This window comes from Syngnathus floridae, chromosome 8, assembly GCF_059516105.1.
Source record: "Syngnathus floridae isolate MCC-2025c chromosome 8, RoL_Sflo_1.0, whole genome shotgun sequence".
Lineage (NCBI taxonomy): Eukaryota > Metazoa > Chordata > Actinopteri > Syngnathiformes > Syngnathidae > Syngnathus > Syngnathus floridae.
Window position 1 is genome coordinate 11968028 of NC_142420.1, and position 12814 is coordinate 11980841.

The 12814-nt window shown below is 40.0% G+C and overlaps 1 protein-coding gene across 5 annotated transcripts in view; it reads right to left on the minus strand.

Moving 5' to 3' along the window:
- gli2a (GLI family zinc finger 2a) overlaps positions 1-12814 on the minus strand; it is a 132078-nt gene that overhangs the window by 96337 nt on the left and 22927 nt on the right. For all 5 annotated transcript variants that reach the window (XM_088383388.1, XM_088383385.1, XM_088383384.1 and 2 more), the window contains one exon: positions 7327-7459. In XM_088383388.1, coding sequence (XP_088239514.1) covers positions 7327-7435 — 109 coding nt within the window. In that variant the 5' untranslated portion in view covers positions 7436-7459. The remainder of the gene's footprint in view (positions 1-7326; positions 7460-12814) is intronic.

The window sequence follows — 12814 nt, forward strand, 5'->3', positions numbered from 1 at the left end:
CCAACTTTTTTTCACTCACGGCACACCTTTTCATTGGAAAAAATCTCGCGGCACACCGCCAACATAAATCTGTTAAGCTCCTATATTAAAATCAGTTATATTACAACGAAACACGTACAGTCCTATTCCTATATATGTATGGAGAGTCGAATAATTTAATAGAAATAAATACTAAATATTCTTTTAATTGTATTCCTTTTTTTAAACAAAAGTGACAGTTTTTTAAAAAGGTTTTAGACGGTGTAAGAAATAAACTATTTAAAGTGATTGTGATTAAAATAAAAGAATCAACGTGATTTTGTTTACTGTTTTAGACTAGGTCTATAAATATTGCAACAATAAGAACAAAGTCACTTTTAAAGACGCTCTGCTGTTCTGACAGCAGCTGAGTGGCTATCACAGTCGAGGAATCTCGACTTGACTGCTTATTTTACGTATGTGAAAAATAACCAATCCAGGTTCTCCGGTTGAACTGCATGCTCTGATTTCCATTGGACCACAAACGCACCACAACCGTCATAGTGTCTGTCACTGTTAGCAAAAGCACACAGCAACACACACATAAACTGAATATGTGCCGATGCAATACAATCAGATCGACACAATATGAAATCTCAAGATTCTCCGATTCTCCACACATGCACGATTAGCAAGTGGCTGACCAGGCCTTGCGCGAACTGACCAGTGGTTTGGCGATCCTGTTTACAATGCGCTCCGTAATTAATACTGGACAATCCCACGGCACAGCTGAACGTCTCTCACGGCACACCAGTGTGCCGCGGCACAGTGGTTGGGAAACACTGCCCTAGACAATAGAGACAATAAATAGTAAAACTTTACAATGCAAATTACTGCTTTTCCTGGAAATCAGTGGAAAATTCTTTGTATAAACAATAGCCCCTTTTTTTAACGTCTCCCTCGCTGTCAACTCCCCCCTTTGTTTCATGGAAATTTCAGATTGGCCAAATGATCTCAAAAGGCGCTTTCAAAGACAAATACAATATTATTATACTTTTATTGTGAGTGTTTCAAACCCGTTTTACCAAAGCAAATGTAATGAAGGCAATGTTATTTCCACCTGTATTTCTAAATTGCATTTTAACCCTGCATGGGGCACTTAGAAATTCAACATTTTAACCAGCAATTATGATTTCAGGACTTTTTGTGCTGTTGTTCCAGCCCAGATTTAGTGATTAGCCAATGTTTTTAAACACATATAATATCAAAACATTTTAATCATCATCACATTTCTTAGTTGACTGATTAGGAGAAACTATGAATGGAATCTTTTTAAGATGATGCTGTAACAGTCCCCATAAGAGGTCAAAACAGGAGATCAAGTTAAGTTTTTGACTGTTGTGTTAATATTCCTGTGTACCCGATTTTGGTGCATTTTCAACATGTCGCTATTTGTTGCAAGGACGGGACGACCCCGCTTCTCTTTGAAGCTTGAGACAAGAATTCACAGGTTTAAGTCGATCTGTGGATTATATCACCTGGCAAACAATGTGGACATTGACACATCTCTTACTCATACAAACTGTTTGTATACTATAAGGCAGGGGTGCCAATATGTCGATCGCGATCGACCGGTCGATCGCCTAGCCACTACTGGTCGACCGCGTGACTTTAAAATGTTTTTGGTTTTTTTTCGCACTTGATGCGCGCGCAAACAATGGCGCTAACAACACAACACTAATGCTCGCGAGTTCCCTCCAATTGTCAGATCCCTGTTTTTTCTCTTAAACTTAAGAAAGGGTATAAAAAGGGCAGCTGGACGAAGTAAAAAGATTTTTTAAAAAAGTATTACTTTCACAGGGAATGGGAGGAGGTTTTTTTCCACGATGATAGATATATATATATATATATATATATATATAATTATTGTTTTAGTGGATGGATCTTTATGACTTGGTCATTTCAAAAGCAGCTCGCGAGCTGAAAATGTTTGGGCACCCCTGTTATAAGGCATGTTAAATCTTCTAAGGAATTGGCATTATTGATATGATGTTTAAGGGTGTCATTACTGAACCTTTACATTAATATACCAGCTCAGTGGCCTAGTAGTAGAGTGTCCGCCCTGAGACTGGAAGGTTGTGGGTTCAAACCCCGGCCGGGTCATACCAAAGACTATAAAAATGGGACCCATTGCCTCCTTGCTCGGCACTCAGCATTAAGGGTTGGAATTGGGGGGGTTAGCTCACTGAATGATTCCCGAGCGCGGCATCACTGCTTCCTCACTGGATCAAAATCACATGGGGATGAGTTAAATGCAGAGGACAAATTTCACCACACCCAGATGTGTGTGTGACGATGATCATTGGGACTTTAACTTCAATGGTTCCAATCCTCATCTGCTGAGTCCTGCCAAACTATCGCAATGTATCCTTGCTACATATTATCTTTCATAATGTTATTATTTCTTTTATTATCTAAAATACAGCATTGTGTGTTTTTGTGGCAGTTGCGCAATGAATTTTTTATGTGATGCTCATAGTAGACACAGATTTTTTCTCACACTAAGACACAAACTTGGTAACTTAGCTTGGAACTGTACTTATCATGTAAAACAATTATATATGGATGATTTTAAGTGTGGCAGACATATGTTTTGGAAATTTAGCTATGCAGGGGAAGCAAGATAATTCTTTTGCCCGTTCTTAATTTACTTGTTTATTTAAAGAATGTTCTATGGTTCAGAAAACTGTGGCCAGAACAGATATTGTTTATTCTGCTGTACCTGTATCCACTGCCATCACTAATCTCATGACTATATGCACTGCCTGAATGAAGGGGCACTGTAATTCACCACAAAAGTTTATATTTTCGCACAAACAAGCACTATTGCTGAAAACCCGGGCCAAGATATTGTCACAAAGGCTAAGGGAATCAACATGACAACATCCAAAGGTTGGTTGCTAGACCTCTTTTTTGCTTTATAAATCAGGTAATTAATACAATTTTCGACACTACCCTTGTAGGGACAAGCGGTATGGACAATGGATGGATGGTTGGAAATCTACAAATTTGTAAGACAAATATTTTATGTGACTTAATTGTGTACACTGTACAGTATGCAAAACGTCCCAAAGGTGGATGGTGGAGTCTATAGTTGTTGTATTACATACACTGTCATTCTCCTGAGAAATACAACATGTATGATTATACATTTTAAGATGCATATTTTTTTGTTTGCGCCGAAAAGACCCCTGAGTAACATGGCTGAGAGAGCTGCAGAGTGCAACACTGTGGTTAATTCTTTTCCCCAGCAATGTTTCTACAAGGGTGAACCACAGCTGTGTCTCCAGGCGAGAGTGGAGGAGTGCTGGTGGTGGGGGTGACAAGGCCGACCACATACTGTCCATCTCTAGATCAGCTCACCACTGAAGAATAGGGTCAGTTTACACAAGTGCCTCCTGCCTGTGTTTACAGTTGGTACACATTTTTGTTTTACCATGTTTAAACTCTTGAGATGTTTATTTTGTCTCGCTTACTGTGAGCTTTACGGGAGTAAATTAGATTATCCCAGAGCAAAGGTTAGTCTGGGTCAGAAGCAAGCAGCAAATTCATATACAATGGTGTTCACAACATATTATTATCAATTACATTTGTTGGCCTGAGGCAACACCTAGGAGGCGGAAAAAAAGCTGGGCACCTTATTGAGCTCAGTCCCATCAGCTCTACAAACAAAGCAGGCAGGAAGTATCTTAGAAGCAGGGACATGAATTATACTTCACATACAGGGAAAGAACGTGAAAAGGGGAAGTAGACACCAAAGAGAATTGTGAGACTCAAGGGATGGGGAGGAAAAAGCTGCCTGATGGGGTGTTGGTTAATCCCCTCAAGCATCCATATATTGCTTTACCACTCCTTCTTCTCTCCCACTGCTTGTAAAAAGGCACGGAATGTAACATGTTGTCTTTAGCCCCTGAGAGTTTGTACACCCATCTGGTACACAGATTTATTTGCAACTGTCAAAGCTATGTTTGTTTTAAGTTATCTGACACATTCAGTCTTTATCATACTCTTGCCTAAACAAACAAATACATTATATTTTCCTTTAACAAAAAAAGTTTGAATTCTTCTTTGGGATTTTGGGGAAAGAGAGACAGTGAATGGAAGTAAATATCAGACTACATAATCTAAGAAATGTAGCCTAGATTGCTGCATTCCAATAATTTATTTGATAGCAGTCTGGCTATACATGAGCAGACCACCAACAAATAGAGGCAGAAACTGACTTCACAAATGGTTTGTGAATGTAAAGCATGGCTATAGAAAAAGAAAGACATTGCAAGACAGAAATAATAATCAACCCTTCTTGTGATAGTTTTTTTTAGAAGGGCAGTAAATTGCTGATAGTATGCCTCTGTAAGGACAACAAGGGACTATTACTAAATGTAATTAGAGATTACGCGTTTTTTGCTTAGACTAGTCAATAAGGGCTAAAAACGAACTGCACAACATGTTAGGTGTCATTGGAACCCAATCCAGTTGTACAGCACTTCGTCATGCCTTTCTTTAAAATTCATGTTTTATTTTGTCGGAGCCCAAAAAATAATTCCCTAATGAATCATGTGCCCCACAGCAATTTTCCTTCCTGGTTTTTTTTTAGTGAATGCTCCTGCATCAAAAGAGGAATTTGCTGATTCTTTCAACTAAGGATGAGGGCCAAGAAGTTAAAACCAAAGAGGGCAAAGGTATCTGGCTAGCATGCGGTCATCTCTGCATAACACTGACCTCTGAGCCCTCACCCTATTTCTCTACCTCTCACAGTCTGTGAAAACTAGAGGAGCATAACAGCCCCATTTAGGAGTATAGAAAGAAAGGCAGAACTCTTTTCTCAGGAAGATTAGTGGCTGTCCCTTTGGAGTAGGCTTTTGGATAGAGCAAGTAGTAGGGAGGAGGGTGGTTCTTTTTTTTCTTTCTCTGGGACATTTTTCTCTGCCAAGGGGGCCATGACCTGCGCCAGAGCGCCCTCCAGAGAAACACGACTAGGTGCCTGAGCAGCATCTGAAATGCAGCAGTGATAGCCATGATTAACATGCTACTCTTTATCTCAAAGGCACACTCTTCTCTGAGCAGCAGTCATTATACAAGACTTCTCTTCTTCATCCATCAGCCTTATATTCAGAAGGAGCAGCATACGTATACAATCAGGGCCCACATTATTGTGAGTAAACTCAAGATGAAGGGCTAAATGGTGCGTTGTGGATACAAACAACTATGAGTAACAACACAGAAACTACAACATGCCTTTATGCTAAATGACATTAGTAATTGTCATGAAAAGTCATGTCTGTAAACTGGCCAACCATCTACTATGTATGCATATATACACCGCTTGGGCGGTAACCAGTGAATCAATCTGCTCCAATGGCCTGGTACGAACTGAGACTATAATAAGACTATAAAACAAGTCATACAAGTCTACAATTGAAACAGACCTCAAAGGTAACTAACAGTGCTCTCGGTAGCACACACGATTCAGAATTTGTTGTTAAGTATGGAAGCAGAGGCATGTTTTTCACAGTTTTCCCTTTAGAAATGGTTTGATCTTTTACTGTCCTGGAAGCAGGCACCTTATCTGAACACATGATACACTGACATAGTTAAGGCTCAGGTTAATGCAGGCTTGTAAATCCTGGGGCTTTGGAGTCAGGTTGCAAGTGACAAGCCTGTGGAAGCAAGCCCTGTAGCTATGGGAAAGATGCAGGCTGTCTCACCAAATGCGGGGGCCCATTTAGAACCATTAACAAGGCTTTAAGCAAGCAGTTTGATTCTTATCTTACAGACTGTGGCTAACCTGCACTTTTCGTACTTGCAACTCAAAGCTCTCTCTTTCCTGTACTATACAGTATATATATATATATTTGTCCCAACACACATTCTTCCTTAGAGGCCACATATATATACATACATTGTAGTACAATGTGTCTTAACGCTCAAATACAAAGAATGGTTCAAAAAGATCAAAGCGGCTCTCCTTAAAGCGAAAGGATTGCAAATGGGGAAAAAAACAGAATGGATTTGAGTGTGTTTATAAGATTTTAATGTTTCAGTTGTTTATTATTTCATTTCTTGGAGACTTTAATGTAGTCTCTGTGGTTTGGATATTCCCAAACACAACTAACCTAAATAAATAGAGCATCTTTAAGAACAATGTTTGTCATCTTAAAAAGGATTCTTGATGTATACACATTTGCCCTATTTTTCTTTGCTTATGCATGCTTAAAAACTGGATCATATAATGAATAAACTAAACGACAACAAAAGCAGAGCAAGTGTCTAAGGACAATCAAATGTTCCATTTTTTCATTATCCCCCCGAGTGTTTAAGTCAGCTAGATGATGGTATGAATGATTTGCTTCTGCAATAGCCTTCAGATGATGTCTCTGTGGGTTTTCAAAGTCTACAAGTTGAGTCCACCACCAGAATTTAGTAATTTATAACATGGGTACCTCAGAGGCATGAACAAGGTCCCGTGACCTCGTTAAGCCTGCTTTTCGTCATATATTGAAAACAAGAGCTCTCCTATTTTTATGTTTATTTTGTGACTTTGACCCAACATGCACCCTCTGTGTTACGTCACATCCCCAAATAGTTGTTGATAAGTTGGCATTACTATTTGTCTATGATTTGATGTCAACCCCTATAGAGCTAAATGACGTGGTCATATCTATAAATAATTGATCTCAAGCGAGTTAGATATTTTCTTTGCTGACTTGAAAATACTTGTAGACCCTTTGTGGAGGTGCCAGAGTGGGTGCACTGAAACGTCCTAGTTTCAACTCCACATTCCTAAACAATTAATGCTCATGGCTTATCTTGTAGCAAGCCACCAAGTTCATCATTAAGAACAAAAAATCGCTAATACCACAATATGATATGACATCTTGTTTGCATTTCAAAGGCCCTTCCTTTTTCACTGACTTTACCCGAGGCCTCTGATACACCATGTCCTCCAGTGCTATGCCAGCCTTTTTTAGTAATTCATGAAATGTACACTCGGGAGGTGAGAACAAGGTCTTTGGACCTCATTATAGCATTTTTTCATCATCTCTCTGACATCCCCAAATGATGCAGTCCCCATCTTTTTTCATGTATCACCCAATTGCTTATGCGAGTCATCGTGTTTTACATTATGCTCATAGCACAATGGAACATGACACTACAGAAATAGAAACTAGATCTAAAATATGCGTGTGTGAAGGAAATGCAGTCCAATAGTCTGATTTTGCAACTATTATTGGACCAAAAAAATTGCAGTTTGCAGTTTTCAAACTAAAGGCTGAATAAAAATGGAATTTTAGATAACTGTTGTACCTCTGGAGGTGGGGGAGGGCTTCTTAGGAATTTCTGAGAAGCTGCTTCCATCCAAACCAGTACCTTTGCACTCCTTCTTCTCAGTGGCAGCTGGAGCTGATGTCTCCATGCTGCACTTTTAATGTTCGACAATCTGGACAGAGGGAAACACAATTCTGGTTGGTTCTTGAATGTGAAAGAAATAATAAATTTTATAATTACAGATGTAAACACTGGTAGTGTAATGTTACATGCTGTTTCCTTTCATGCAGATGACACGGGTTTGATTCCCAGCCTCGTCCCAAGCCCAGGAAAAAAAAAACAGTGTGGGTTGCATTCAATGTCGAAACTATGCAAAACAAATCAGGCTAGTAACTCCCTGTGACAACGGGACAAGCTGAAAGTTGTAACATAAATGTGGCAGTAATATTGTAACTTGGGGAGCACGTCCTATTAGTATCTTATTTAAAATGCACTTTTACACATTACCTGCATATGTGTTATCTGCATAAATTAGTGATAAAGTTTTTTCTGTTTTTCTTACATAATTGAGAAAGCAAGAGCAAATATAATTCAATGTTTACATGGTTATTTCATTATGGTTGTCGACATATTTATTCTGTCAGTGTAAATAATGTCAGGTCAACCCCTAAACACACATGGGTTTCTCAGTTTGATGTAATGAGTTCACACTGCTCGCTCTGTTCCAATTGTAAATGTGAGTGGCCCTTAGTGCTGAGGTTTTAGCCACACACTGTGTCAATACTTCCTCATGTGTGTATGAATGGAAAGCTGACGTGGCAACGTGCCACTTGTTTGACTTGGTAGGATCATTCTCTGCTGAGGACAAACATGACTCGATCCAGTCCTGTGAGTAAAGCAATCCACACACTCATGCAAACTGGTGGTCATCATTCATTTTCAGACTCTTGTGCGAAAATGTCCGCACACTTTGACACATTGTTGTTAAAGCGAGAACATTTCAATGAGGCGTGCTATGGAATTGAACAAAATAAAGAAATTAATACATATAAAGTAAATATGTAGTTCTTTTTTTTTATGGATCAAATCTGTTTGTTTTGTTTGGTTTGTGCTCACAGCAAATGTATAAAATACAAAAAAACAATCATATAATGTCAATCCCTTCTCTTATGGATTGCAAGAATGTAAACAACAGGAGGTTTAGATGTATAGACAAGCGAGTGGAGCAGCAAAAAAATATAAAATAGAGTATAACTGGTCTTTGTACCGACCACGGCAGCCGGTAGCTGTGTGCAATAAAGAATGTGGCTTTTTTTTTTCACTTAAGTCGTGCTGTTTTCACCTGAACTATCACGGCACCAAGGGCTGCTGAGTTCCAGAAGCACAAAGGCGCACTCCAAGTCGACCCACAGTTTTCCACGGATGCCAGTCTGTCACGTTCTGATGTGGTCACTCACACTTTTCACATTCTTTCAAGGCTTTCTATTGATGAAACATGGACAACAACCAGATTGGGGCATGTTTGTGGCCCTGGCAGTGTGGAGTCAAACTCTTATGCTGGGCCAAGCTCCAGAGTCGGCGTCAGCACAGGATAGACAAGTGTATATCGTTGCTCAATAACTGTTCGGCAGTATTCATTTCTGTCAACAACTAATTCACTCATCCACATTCCTGACCCACTACAGACCATCTCCAAGTTTTGATACGCCCTACTTCATACCTTCAAGTTTAGTGAAATTCACCACTGTTTACTAAAGCTATTTAGGTTTCTCATCCACATTTTGACTGCATAGGCAAACACTTTGACAAATTAAAATGATGGGCATCCACAACAATACAATATTTGCTTGTTGTATTTCACCCGGTTCGTCCACGGATGGTTAATATAGTCCAAATGTAGCCTTAATTTAATACTGTTGGGTCAGCCTCTATTAACAATGGATACAGTAATCTGGAAAATAATGTTTGGAGATTCTATCACATGAAGTTTCAAAACATGACTAAAATGCATGTCCGTACACAACCACAAAGTATCAAACAACCAACATACACTAAATATTCATGATGGACTTTATGTTACATATGGTATAATTACCATGAAAGTTGATCAACAAAGCAATTCGGTTCCAATATGAGCGTCTGCTCAAATGTAACCATTGACTGATTTTGTCAACATGGTAGCCTAAAATTTCATTTGACCTCTTTAAGGGTGTACTATGAATGTTAAAGAAAAAAATTACATTACAAATACTGGTTCTGGATTAGAAAATAGTAAAAGTAGCTGCACTGTAGCTTCAGAATCTAGTAGATATTTATAAACGTGTGTGTGTGTGTGTGTGTGTGTGTGTGTGTGTGCGTGTGTGTTCATGCGTACATGTGTGTGCGTGAGCAGTGATGTCTGTGATCCTTCAGAGGTGCCAGTCACCTGTCACGGAGCCAACGTAAGCCGATTAAAGGTCAGCAACTAATAGGTTTACACTGCATCTGTTATTTTTGTTTTTCCTGCTGCCAAAAAGTCCCAGAACCAGCCAGTGAGTTATTTTGTTTCAACTAAAGCAATTCAGCCCCTCTCACTTTTTTTTTTTCTACTTTATGATACAATTTAATTTTGGAGGGAAGCCTCTTCATGATTTTTTCAAGCAGCCTCTCAAAAAGGCCAAATAACAAACGACGTTCCCATAACAGTTGGTATCTACAGAATACGTATATCTTAATTTTGTTGGGCTCTGAATATTTTACCAACTTAAGAGCAAAAAGAGAAATTAGCTGAGTTGTTTATGAGTCTACACTGTAGAAAGTCTAAAGTGAAGTCTAAAAAGTGCAGTGGGACACCATGGAAAAATATTTAACAGGGTTGAAAAGATCGGCGGAGAGAGACGGAGATAAGAGAATTGAGAGTCACACGAAAGCTAAGACAAGGAAATATGACGAAGCGTACATAGCACTCGGCTTCAGTGTGACTACGATGGGAACGAGGAAAGACCGGTGTGTTTACTGTGCCTTACAATGTTGGCAGCGGACAGTATGAAGCCAAATAAATTAAGGTAGCACTTGTAAAGTCATTGCACCACAATCACGCTGATAAGATGCTTGAGGTTTTTCAGCAAAAACGGGCTGAATATTGCCAACAATCATCCCACTTTGTGAATGCTACTTCAGTTAATCAGCAAGCACTGTGAGCATCATATAAAGCAGCGTACCAAATTGCACAATGCAAAAAAAAAAAAAAAAAAAAAAAAAACACCATTGCAGAAGAGCTGATACTACCTGCAGCCGGTTTGGAGCCAATCTCAGCTGCCATCAAGCAAAAGGCTGACGGCAGCCTGAACTGTTCTCCAGCGAGTCGCAGGGCATAGTAGTCTAATTCTAATGTGTATAATTTGTTATTTAAAGTCAGTATGATTAGTCCCCCATATTCCCTGTGTCACAGGCTAGTGCCATGCCACCAGCAATAACAGGTAAGCCCAGCTCTGACGGCCTGGTACAGGTGTAAAAAAAACAACAACAATTGGACAGGTGGCAGAGGCCAAAAAATAAGGGGACAGTTCTTTTCTTATTTTCTAGTTGGCTGCCCAGCACAAAGCGGCACAAACAGAGCCCGCATGCCACCGGTGGTAAATTTTGTCCTACAGTATTTACCGTATTGGCCCGAATATAGTAAGTACCGTAATTTTCGGACTATAAGTCGCGTTTTTTTTCATAGTTTGGGTGGGGGGGGCGACTTATAATAAGTAGCGACTTATATGTTTTTTTCAAAAATTTTCAAAAAAAAAAAAATAGAAAAAAGTGAAACCGCGATAAACGAACCGCGATGTCGCAAGGGACTACTGTAATTTGAATTCCAAGTGACGTCAGCGGTTGTTTACAAAAAGGAAAAAGATTGATCACGGGATGACGAAGATGACGAAGGGCCCCACGTACTACCGGCATCATTCGCGGCTTTGATTCTAAGTGACACGGAGGACGAAGAGTTTGAAGGATTTAAGGATTTGGAGTGACAGATGGTTTGAAAAACTATTATGGCTTTTACGCACGCCCGGTCCGACTCTACGGAGCTCTCTTTCACCTCCGTGGATAGAAGTCGGGGGCCGGCGCTCGGCCGGGTGGCTGTCCGGGGACGGTGTATGGGGCTCGTTCATGGCTTTTACGCACGCCCGGTCCTATTCTATAGATCTCTCTTCCACCTCCGTGGCTGGAAGTCCACGCCACCACACGCCTAGAAGTTTGTTTTGTTAAATAAAGAGACGTTTACCAAACCCACGTCTTTCCTTGTACTTTGATAACGCTACAATGTAGTTATATACTAGATCTGTGGAATAACGACGAGGCTGACGTCAAGGCGCACGCGCGGCGTTGTAGACAAAGAAAGAGGAATTTGATCGATGGATTTAATGATTTAGAGTGCACAGATGGTTTGATAATATTATTGCTTATATAATAGTTATACATCCATCCATTTTCCGAACCGCTCAGTCCCCACGGGGGTCGCAGGTGTGCTGGAGCCTATCCCAGCCGTCATCGGGCAGTAGGCGGGGGACACCCTGAACCGGTTGCCAGCCAATCGCAGGGCACACAGAGACAAACAACCATTCGCACTCGCACTCACAATTTGGAGTCTTCAATCGGCCTACCAAGCACGTCTTTGGGATGAGGGAGGAAACCGGATTGCCCAGAGAAAACCCACGCAGGCCCGGGGAGAACATGCAAACTCCACACAGGGAGGGCCGGAGGTGGAATCGAACCCGCACCCACCTAACTGTGAGTTATTTGATATCTAATTTATACATATATATATATTGTTATATGGGTCTGTGGAATATTTTGAAGTGCTAGCGCCGTCAACGGCGCGCACCCATTGTTGACAAAGGACGATCGATGGATTTGATGAATTGGAGTGACACAGATGGTTTTATAAACGTGTTATTTATGTAATAGTTTTTTTTAATAACTCTGAATGTTACGTCAGGCCCGTTCTCAGCTCTTCGTTTGTGTTTATGTCACGTTAGCATACCTATCGTTTAGCCTGTTGTTGCTCGTTCATGTCTGTTCTTGGTGTTGGATTTTGTCAAATAAATTGCCCCCCAAAATGCGACTTATGCTCCGGAGCGACTTTTATATGTTTTTTATCACGTTATTGTGCAGTTTATGGCTAATGCGACCTATATTCCGGAGCGACTTTTAGCCAGAAAATCACGGTATGTTTTTTTTCACGTTATTGTGCATTTTATGGCTAATGCGACCTATATTCCAGAGCGCCTTTTAGTCCGAAAATTACAGTATGTTTTTTTTCACGTTATCGTGCATTTTTTGGCTAATGCAACCTATATTCCGGAGCGACTTTTAGTCCGAACATTACGGTATATAGTATAATAATAATAAGACGACCCTGATTATAAGACGACCCCCTCTTTTTAAAGACTCAAGTTTGAAGAAAGACTCTTTGAACACCAAATTTAATTTTTATACAGAAAATGATTACATCTGAAACAAATGATTATAACAATATATTTGAGAGAAAAAGCATGTT